At 42.1% G+C, this 11,176-nt stretch overlaps 1 protein-coding gene across 1 annotated transcript in view; it reads right to left on the reverse strand.

Moving 5' to 3' along the window:
* Positions 1-6,041, reverse strand: part of PIK3R3 (phosphoinositide-3-kinase regulatory subunit 3) — a 141,847-nt gene extending 135,806 nt beyond the window's left edge. Inside the window, 1 exon segment of the mRNA XM_053213544.1 lies at positions 4,958-6,041. Coding sequence (XP_053069519.1) covers positions 4,958-5,063 — 106 coding nt within the window. The 5' untranslated portion in view covers positions 5,064-6,041.
* Between the last annotated feature and the right edge of the window lie 5,135 nt (positions 6,042-11,176).

The following is an 11,176-nucleotide window of genomic DNA, read 5'->3' on the forward strand; positions in this document are numbered from 1 at the left end:
CTGAGAACTGAGGGTTGATGGGGGGTGGGAGGGAGGGGAGGGGAGGTGATGGGTATTGAAGAGGGAATCTTTTGGGATGAGCACTGGGTGTTGTATGGAAACCAATTTGACAATAAATTTCATATATTAAAAAAAAAAATTAGCTCATCAAATGTTCAGTTACAGGGAAATACTCAACCACAGAAGTAGAATGACCAACCTGCTAACAGTAAGGACCACATGGTGGCAGGTGACCTATTTATTCAGTGTGTTTCTCAGCAAATATTTTCCCAACCACAGGGCCAGTATGCCAGTTCTCCACCAGAATGTTACTTAATCTACATTTCACCAGGATGAAAATACCAAGTATGCCAGAATAAGCAAGTAAGTTTCCTGAAACAACCTTTTCATCTGACTTCAAAAAAGTCAGAAAATACTTTCCTAGGTTGACCATCAAACTATGTAGTCACAAACTATGTAACTTCTAGACTAGTAGTTCTCAAAGTGTAATCCAGAGACCACTCTGTATCCCCAAGACCCTTTCAGAGGGTCCAAGAGGTCAAAAATATTTTCATAGTAATTCTAAAACATTATTTGTCTTTTGCACCCCTCATTCTCTCACATCTGTACAGTGGAGTTTTCCAGAGACTAAGACCTGTGGTATCTCAACAGATTGAATACAGGCAGAGACATGGGAACTTGGAGGTCTTCTATTAAGGCAAACATTAAAGTTATTTGCAAAAAATCGGGGCGCCTGGGTGGCTCAGTCGGTTAAGCATCTGACTTCAACTCAGGTCATGATCTCACAGTTTGTGAGTTCGAGCCCTGCGTCGAGCTCTGTGCTGACAGCTCAGAGCCTGGAGCCTACTTTGTATTCTGTGTCTCCTCCCCTCTCTGCCCCTCCCATGCTCATGCTCTGTCTCTCTCGGTCTCTCAGTAATAAACAAACATTAAAAAAAAAATTTTTTTTAAAGTTATTTGCAAAAAATGTAAAACAATGCTACTCTTATTTTTGTTTTTTTAATATAGTTATTTTTACATTAAAAGAAGTTATGTTAACATGTAATGCTTTTTTTAATGAATTAAATTTTTTTAAATTTCTCAGTTTTTGCTAATTTCTCAGTTTTGTTTTACTGTATTATGCTAATACAGTAAATATCAGTAAATAGCTCTTTGAGATCCTCAATAATTTGTAAGAGTATAAAAGGGGTACTGAGACCAAAAAAATATTGAGAACCACTTTCCTAGACCTTCCTATATATACTTTACCAATAAATGCTTTTAATTTTCTAATTACTACTGAAGAGATGTTGCTGCCGTACAGATAATTTCAGAAATTCTTCTTGATAAGAACAAAAAAAGTCTACAATCTTTAGCAAAAGAATTCATTTAAATAATAAAATCATTTGTTAGATCTTCCCCCCAAAAAACCAATAACAATGTCAAAACTACAGTGCTAGCTAATACACCACCATCTATAAGCTTTGGATATGAGTTTATGATCAGTTGTATGTCTGTAATCTTCCAATAATTCCTATACCAGAGACAGGGCTCTTTGAGAAGCCTACCCAGCAACTGTTCTATCACGGAATAATCCTGATTCCCAAATCACAACAGGACTAATCAAGATGCTCATAAGCAATTCTCTGTACCACACTCTTAACATTTCCAAAATAAAAACTTTTGTTTCATCTAAACAGTTCAGTATTTCTATTGCTTCTGAGAAATACATAAAGATTGACATCAAACTCCCATTTGGAGTTTGTCTTACTTACATTGTCAGTAAATTGTAGTAGATATAGCAATCCATGCAGTTATTAGAAACCTTTAGGATGTATGGTAATGGTAGTTTTTGAAAATAGGCTAAAGAAACACCTTTGGAAAACAGTTTTTCAGGCAACTGAAAGCAATAATAGGTAACTTATTATAAACTGCATTTATGGTTTAGTCTAAAATGGAGATGAAAACCATATTTTTAAAACTGTAATATTTGTTACAGTTAAGGGCCCTAAGTCAACAGCTGTCAAAATCAAGTCCTTTAACTCTAGGCTACTGCAATAGCCAAGGAATGCGATGACCAAGGACCTTAAGTAGAAAAGCACTTACAGGCTAGAAAGAAATGGTGCTCCTTAGGTATTTATTAATTCAACACATATTTATTAAATTGTTTATGCTTGCAAGACCCTGAGCAAGCTAAGAAGCTCATAATTTGATGGGAAGACAATTCCACTGATGCAAGTATACATAAATGCAGAAGCTAGCTACTCCACAGACAGAATGAAAAGTTCTGAGAGGTGCTAGAAAAGAAACGAAAAGGAAAGGATGTCTTCTAACAGAAGGGATCAGGAAACATACATTCTGGCAAAGAAGGCATATAATGTAGACCCTAAACATATAGAAGATTTCAACAAGTAACCAATGGGAGTGAAAAGCAACACAAGAGGAAAAAGCATACATTCAAGAAACAGCAAGTATAAAATAGCTTCCACAGAACTTGTGATGGACTCCATGAAGAGACCAGACTGGAAAATTAGGTTGGAAGCAAAAAAGACGGATTTATATGACAAGATAAGCAATCTGGGACTCTTTTTAATAGGCAAAGGAAAGCCACTGAAGCATTTTCAAAGTCATTGGAAGATTTACCACTGGGACGCAAATCATCGGATGGTACTTTAATGATACTGTGGATTGAACAAAGTAGAAACAAGAACAGTTAGTACACTATCAGTCCAGTTCAGGGAATAATAAGAGCTTGATCTGGGATAGACGGTAGGAAAATGAAGATACAAGACATGCTGCAACCTACTCACTAATAATTTACTTAGTTTTAAATGTTTCAAAACCTTAATTTACCACACAAAACAAGGCCGGCGTCCACATTATTTCCATTAAAAACCATTCACATCACAGAAAATATTCCAGCATACTCAAGTGTGCATCCTTTATAAAAAGCTGTTAGGCATAACCAACCATAATCTACATTAAGGTTACAACATGGGTAATAAAGAAGAGCACATGCATATTTCCAATATTCTGAATAGAATCTCTGTATGCAAAATTTTATCCAAGGATGATCATTTTAAAACTCAAAAGTTTATTTCTATGTAATGCACAAAGTTTGGATCAGAATTTTATATACAACCTTGTAAGACCCACATCACTACATAATTACAATAGTCAACTTTTTTCAAAATCATTTTTGGACAACTCGGCAGATATTTTTCTGAGGCCCATATTTTTCAAACATTAGTGCCTTCTTCATTTTCTCCCCTCCTCCCCACTCACCTCTCCGCCCAACAAATTCCCTTTGTATGTCTGCAAGGCAAGATACTAGGATACAGTATGATTCTGAGGCAGTATGAATATATAATTCTTATAACAGAAATCTAGAATTATTAACTTTACTTTTTACAAGAGGAACCAATGATGTACTAAATTTCCATTTACATGAATGACAAATGCATCTAATAGAAAGGATGCTTTACCGTTAAGGGGAAACAAAGGGGAAAATACACACAATAGATGGGTGGCAAATCTTACAAACTTTGCAAAACACTGAAAAGCTGCATCTGGATTGCAGTCACAATTACAAAAGCAAATAAAGAAGGCTCCAAAATGAAGGGAAAAGAGAAAAATTCTAAGGAATCATTAAGAGTAAAAAAGGTTGATTTAATATTAGTTTTTATGTAGCATCATTCAACACTCTAATTGGAAAAAAAACAAAGGATAATTTACTGCTCACAAGAACACAAGAAATAATTTCTATATACATTCTACAACAGTTATACCTCATTACACTTGCATGGGCTCCAAATCCTTTCAAAGGTTCCAGAAATATACAGTCTTATAATGACTGAGGTTCCCCAATCACACATGATTTATATTGTAAGCTTAGCTATGACACATTTTTAAAAGACATAATCAAGTCATCCTAAACAAAAATAAGGACCCACAAAGGTCCTCTACTTATTCAAAATCATTATGTAAAGCACTATCTATAACTGCAAAAAAGGGTTTGAAAATCTGACAATTAATAATGATAAAACGAGGTTAGACTTTAAAGAAAAAAAATGACCCAACTTTTCCATTTTCTCTTCCTTTTCCTTTCCTACCAGATACACAAAATGTCTGTAAGGGTGTCAGACAAAGCTCTGAACTAAAAATACAGTATATGTATAGTTTACATTATGTGTATTTGAACCTATAACATAGATGTACACATCACATATATTCACACACAAAAAAGAAGGTTCCTCCTTTTTTTGCTCTAAGAATTGAAGTTACATTAAACCCTAGCCCATAAATTAAATTACCATAAATTAAAGAGTAATAAAATACTGCACGCAGATCTCTCTAAGCGACTATATTCCGAGAAGAAAAACCTCAGGCTAAGACTATGACTGAATAAAAACGCCCAATCCCTGAAAATCACTAACCAGCATTTGGTTTCTGTAAGAGAAAAAAAAAGGGGGGGGGGGTCTTAAAATGAATTATCACATAGGCAACCCAGTTTCAGAAGTTAACGAAGGTAGAACACAACGAATCAAATAAGACGAACGTATGAAACGACAAGCTTTAAAGAATTTCCCTAAAGGGAAAGGCTGACTTCAAGGCTCGGATATAAAGCATCCTATGCAGGTAGAAGATCTTTGGGGGGGGGGGGGGGGGAGAAGGACCGGGGGGTGCACAACAAAAACCTGAACGACACGCATAGGCAAAAAGAAGTAAAAGAAATGAGTCTCTCCTCCCACCCCCACTCCAGCCCCCACCCCCACCCTCGCAGGACAATAGGATCGGGGTCCTAACTGCAAACTTTAAACGGGTATACCAGAAGCAGTTTTACTGCAGCTCTAACTGCAAATCTGCCCCTCATCCCAAACCTAGAGCTCCCAGGAACACTTCTGCCCTGAAAACATCACGAAGGTCTTGTTATATGCCAATCAGACCCATCACAAGATTCTTTTTCTCTCCCAAGTACCTGGAGGATCCATTTCAATATAAAATATCAGTTCTGTCGAATAGGGCATCATCACCTCCCTCCAGTCTGCGTCATCGCGGTCCATACTCCACACCGTATTGTACATCGCGCTGTCAGGGGCAGGTCGTCAGGAAATATATAGAAAGCATATATATATATATTTTTTTATCTGATATTTAAAAATCTAAAAATATAGATCTATAAAAGTCCCACACGGAAATGCACTTCGGGGTTTCCAACGGCCGGTACAAGTCCAGCCAACTACCGGGACGAGGACGGGGTCCTCCCCCACTTTCCTCTTACAGCACCCAGCAAGATGCCCCCCGAACTTTCAATCTACGGGCTTTTTCTCCTCAGAGAGGTAAAGAGAGGCTTGGGGGGGCAGGAGGGCTGAGGTGTTAGAAAGCTGCTTCCCAAAAATTCTTTCCACACGGTCGCTCTCCGAAGAGAAAAGCTCCCACTGCCTCCAAATCTTTCCTCGGCAGCCACTTTTGTGTCCTTCGAGGGAGGGAGAACGAAAAGGGGGGAAAAAGAACGCGCTGGGAGAAAGGTGAGGAAGTGACAAAGGAAGGCATAAAAAGGGAGTAGGTATTGCGTTCAAGTTTCGGGGTCCCACTGGTCTGCAGAGAGCGATCCCCTCAGGGGCCGGGACTCGGGCTCCGTTCCAGTCAGGCTCGGAACCGAAGCTGCCGCAGCCTCGGGATGGGGGCCCGTCGGAAAGTCCAGCTAGTTCTGCCCGGCTGGCCGCTCCCGCTGGGCTGCAAGCAAGCCCGCCTGTGCCGGCTCCCCTCACGCTCTGCCCTGACTCCAGCCACTAGAGTTTCATTTTAACGGCGCGGAGGGGGACACCCTTCCCCGCCTCACGCTCCCCCGCTGAGGCGCCACCCAACCGCACCCGGCAGGGGGGACAGGCAACATAACTACTGTTCCTCCCCTCTATTCCGACTCGAAGTACTGGGGATTCCATCAGGTGCCTGAGAAATTGTACAGAAAACCGTCCTTCATCTCGACTTTCAACTCTCCCCAACGATCTCTGGGCTTTGGCTTCTTAATCATCGATCCTCTTTTCCCCCCAGCCTCAATCAAAATGGTACAGTCCGGGCGCTGGCCGCACGCCAGGAGTCAGTGCCGGGAGCACGCGAGCCAGGCCGGGGGGAAGCTGCGAGAGAAAAGGAGGGGGTAGAAAGAAAGGATAAGGTGCGTGGTGATTGGCTGAGCCGGGTTGCCGGAGCCCGGAGCCTGCGTCTTTTGTCTGCCTTGCTCCAGCGAAGGAGCGGGAGACGGCTGCGCGCCCCAAGTAGGCCAATCAGGATCCAGCCGGCGCTGGCCGGTAAGGCGGCGATTGGTCGAAGCCCAGTTACTAAGCGGGACAAAGGCAGAAGGGGGAAAGAAAAGAAGAGGAGGAAAAAAAAAAAAAAAAAAAAAGAAAGAAAGAAAGCGCAAACGGCGGTTACTGACAGGCTGGGCGAGTGCTCAGGGGCTCTGGCTGCCCGGAGACAGGCGGGGCTCCCGCTGAGGCTGGGACGGGCCGGACGAGTTGGGGAGGTGGGGGGGAGGGAGACCGGCTGGCGCAAGACACCTCTGCCCGGAGATTGGCCGCGGAGGAGGGGAGCGGACGGAGAGGGGCGCCTGCTGTCACCTGGAGGGACTTGGGCTCCTCCGGTCCTTAGGAGGTCCCCGGGCAGAATCCCTCCCCACAGACCTCTTCACTGTGCTGGGCAGCCCCCACTCCTCGCGATAAGTTGCCATATAAAGAAAAGGTCCCCCAAACCCACTTGCAGGACTGTTACCACTCCGTGAGATGAGATGCCCATGCCCCCCTGTAGCTTTCCCAGGCAGCTACCGGAACCCAATCCCGGCTTCTCCCCTTGAGCGGTTAGGCTTTTCTTAAGGAGGTATTTCGCAGTTCCTCTGCGCTTCCCACGCAAGGACTTTTGAACTCAGAGGTAACTCCCCACACCTGAAATAAATAGTGAGGAGCCACAGCAGGCCCCTCAGCTCGAGTGCTCACGGCAGAAAACATGCCTTGAAATTACAGTGCGTCTGTGATTTAAGACAAATCACAGGTGTTAGAATCCCCAGCCAAAAAGGCTTTATTCTGTTTCCCTGACAGACCCCCTTCCACATACACCGAGTCCCTTCCCCAAACTTAAAACTATGATAGACTATGAAAAACTGTGACTATTTCCATGCATTTCAGAGACAGCTAAATAACTTGCTGGGGAACACTGAATAGCCAAAAGCAGATTTGTGTCTCCTAAAGGTTATGCTTGGAATTGCCATCCTGCATACCGTACAATACAGTCTGGGGAGGCCAAAAACTGTTCCATTTCCTCTTTACACAGGAGTAACAAAGCCCATTGTGTTTGGGTTGACAACCCGCTTTAAGCCCTAGCAAAACCTCCTACCCTGAATGGCTCTGCTATATTGATTCATTCCTGTCGAAAAGTTGCCACGTTTCACCCTCTACTTCCTAAAGTGATTCTGCCTTCCCTAACGGTGCTCTAAGTTGAGACAGTTCCCGGAAGCAGTCAAAATATGTATAGGCTCTGTATAGAGTCTTGGATTAAAAAAGGGCTAGTAAGACTAAATGGACAAGGTTGAACTGACAAAAGACATCAAGATTCTTACATGCTTTCTTTTTCACATTTCTGAAATCCCAAACATGATTCAGAAGCCAGATCAACTTTGGGTCAGGGCATGTTGTTAATTTGAATGTCCTGAACCATTTCTCTAGGTAGAAGATACTGGAAGATCAACTCTAATTTGTGGCTGGCTTCCCAGCAGTCTCTTTACTTCACCATATCTGGGAGCCAGAAGTACTCACATGTGATAACTCAAAAGGCAGAACAATCAGTCAAGGGCAAGTTGGTTTATTTTTGTTCACGGGTGTCCCTGTGCATTCCCAAACAAAATGAAGGTGAAGAGAGGAAGTGTGGAAAAGATAATGGCTTTCAGATGTCCACAGCAGTTTTTGCCTGGACCATTTTTCATCATTTAGTGGTGGGGTTTCAATTTCTAATATGCAGAGCAATCACCCAGCCTTTCCCACAGCTAAGACTTTGAGAGATGTAGTAAAGCAGCACAGTGTATAATCTGGTCCTCAACACTGGCACACAGAGTAAGGCTTGATTCAACCTTGCCACCTAAAATTATATGCTCCAAGTATCCAACAAATAAAGCTTTGAATAGGAGACCTCCAAAAAATAACAGTGATGCAAGAAGCAATGATGAATCAAGGGGAAACACATTTCCTTTGGATGGGCTTGAATCAGTGCCCTGTCATGGTGGGAAGTGCCTGTCATATGATGCTGGCCTTACTTTCCTTCAGTTGAGAAATAAAAGTGAGGTTCTGACTGCATGTCATCAAACCGCCTCAGGCTCTTTGGCAAAGGTAGAGAATGTTAGCTCTGGTGTCCTGGACCGTTTCCATCCTGGAGAATTATATTTGGCCTGGGCGTGGATTAAATTCAGCTCTAAGAGCTCAAACTCCTGGGTCACAACCTGCTACTTTGGGATTTTTTTTCCCCTTTGCCTCCCTCCTTTCTTTTTTTAATTTAAAGTAGTCTTAGATAAATCACAAAATCTGTATGCCTTTATTTATATATAGGAGATTTATATGAAATAAGAGATTGCCTTCAGATTTATACAAGCTTCTTAGCTTATTCTGAAACACTAAGAATGAAAACAAAAATGCCACTTAACTACTTAGAATTAATAGTACCTTTCTGTAACTCCAAATAGATAGGGTGTCCTTCACTTTTCACCCTGGTATGGTCTTGCTATCAAACTGTTCAAATATGCTCCATTTCCCCCTCTTTATTTCAGAGATGGATGAAATATTTCTCTTGTGCACTGAATATAGGGTATGATCTCAGAGCTCTCTGTGCCAGCAGAATCAGCCTGGAACTCAGCCAAAAGTTCTTCGTGATTAAAGGTGCCATCTGAGCACACAATATTTTTTTAAAAGCCTTGCAAAATGGAAACACACTTTTATTATTTTTTTAACGTCACTAGCTTTAACACCAGAACTGACTTGAGCCTTTAGGGAAGGATCACAGGCCTCAATCCCTCTCTTCTTTCCCCCTGCCCTCTCATCATGTTTCTTGGTCAAATGTCTTATGATAAGGCCAAGTCCATACAGCTAAATAAACTCAATAAATGGAGTTCCAAGACAACTCCACAAATCATCAGTTGCAGATTCAAGGACCTCCTAAACCACATGCCTTGTAAGTTGGGATACAGCAAGATTTGATGGTAAAGTTTGCCTTTATTTATTTTTTTTTTTAGCTTATTTTTTGTAATCTCTACACCCTATGTGGGGCTCAAACTCACAACCCTGAGATCAAGAGTTGCATGCTGTTCCAAGAGAGAGCCAGCCAGGTGCCCAGAAAAGTTTGGCTTTATAATGCAAACAATGCTAGTGTATCTTCTAGAAAGACCTCTCACTTGAGAATTGATAGTCATCTCTTGAGATGGTAGTATCTACAATCATGATTTTCCATTTTTTTCAGAATGGTATTCCTTTACTTGCTTTTGCAATTTTTTATCTCTCTTGTACATCCCAAACTATGTGATGGGGATTAAGGAGTGCGCTTGTGGTGATGTAGGTAAGTGTTGAATCACTATATTGTACACCTGAAACTAATATTACACTGTATGTTAACTAACTGCAATTTAAATAAAACTTTTTTAAAAAAGGAAAGAAAAAAGAAAATCTCTGATACTGTTAATTACATCATCCCAAGGCACTGAAAAATTTTAACATTGGATGAATAAATGGTCTTCATGGAAGTGGCATTCCTCCAGATGCTGCTAAACTCCTGGGCTTAGGGGGCACTGTTAGAGGGCTTCCTCAGACCCCTCAGCACATGATAACGACCTTCTCTGCCTCCCTCACCCTACTTTGGGTCCTCCCACAGGTTTAGGGGTCACAAAAAATCAGATCTCTCTCTAGCCTAACATGCTCCCCTCTTTTTGTCATCTGCCCTTCCAGCAACACAGGGGTCACCTGGATGATCCGCATGCTGCTGCCCTAAACTTCCCCTCCATCAAGGCAACAGCTTTCAGCTCAGCTCTCACCAGGAGAGAGAGAGCAAATGAGATCCAAATGACAGGAACAATAGTCTAGGCTGTTTGACAAGGGCAGGGCACAAACAGGGCAGGCAGCTGGTGAGTTCTGTTACCTCATTTAATCTCCATAACCCTGAGGAAGAGGGTTGTATTTTTATTCTCATTTTACAGATGAGGAAATTGAGACCCAGAGCAGTGAGGGGACTTGTTCAAAGCCACTCAGGTACTAAGTAGCAGAGCCAGTATTAGAGCCCCAGGTCCCAACAGCCAGGTAAGTACCTTTTCCACTGTACCACAGCTTGCCTCTCCTTTTCATTCACTTGGCAAGTGTTAATGGATGCTTCTAAACACTGGGGATACAAAAATGAATAAGACAGAGTGTCTAACATTGAGTCCAGAGCTCACAGAGGAGGGGCCAACAAAGGAATAAATAATTATAGGCATGTAAGGCTATAATAGAGAAATTGACAAAGTGCTATGTGAGCCTCCAAAACAGTGATGATCTCTCCCCACATGCAGGTAATAACATCAAGGAGGTGACATTTGAGCTGTCCCAAACTTATATACACCTACTTTAAACATTTGGTCTGTTTGTTTCTGTTTTCCAAATCTGTAGCATTAGCTCCAAGCCTGAAAACGTTTCAGTGAAAGCTGACCCAAATATCAGGTCACCAAAGAGTCCCTCATCATCTTTGATCAGATTGCAACAACCTCCTCATAATCTCCCTGTCTTGTCCTCCTCCAGTCCCTACTCTGCACAGAATGATGGCTCTAAAAAATCTGAACATACTACTTCCTTGCACAAACCCTGCCGTGATTCCTTTTGCCTATAGGCTAAATTTTGAATCTCTCAGACTGGCATTCAAGGCTTTGATGATCTAGCCCCTGTCTACCTCTTCCATCTCTTCTCACACAGTTCTATCCTGTCACTCCTAAGACTAATCATACTGAAGTACTAAAGTCCTCAGAACAGGAGAAATTTCTCCTCACAAAACACACTCCACTGTCAAGTGGCAAACTCCCACTTCCATGCATCTGATCGTGCAGACTCTGCTTATGCAGCCCCCTGTACCAGCCTCTGCACAGCCCTTGGCACACCATGTTCAAAGTGTCTTTTTCTAGATCTATCTCTCCCCCACCATGAGG

This window comes from Acinonyx jubatus, chromosome C1 (assembly GCF_027475565.1).
Source record: "Acinonyx jubatus isolate Ajub_Pintada_27869175 chromosome C1, VMU_Ajub_asm_v1.0, whole genome shotgun sequence".
Lineage (NCBI taxonomy): Eukaryota > Metazoa > Chordata > Mammalia > Carnivora > Felidae > Acinonyx > Acinonyx jubatus.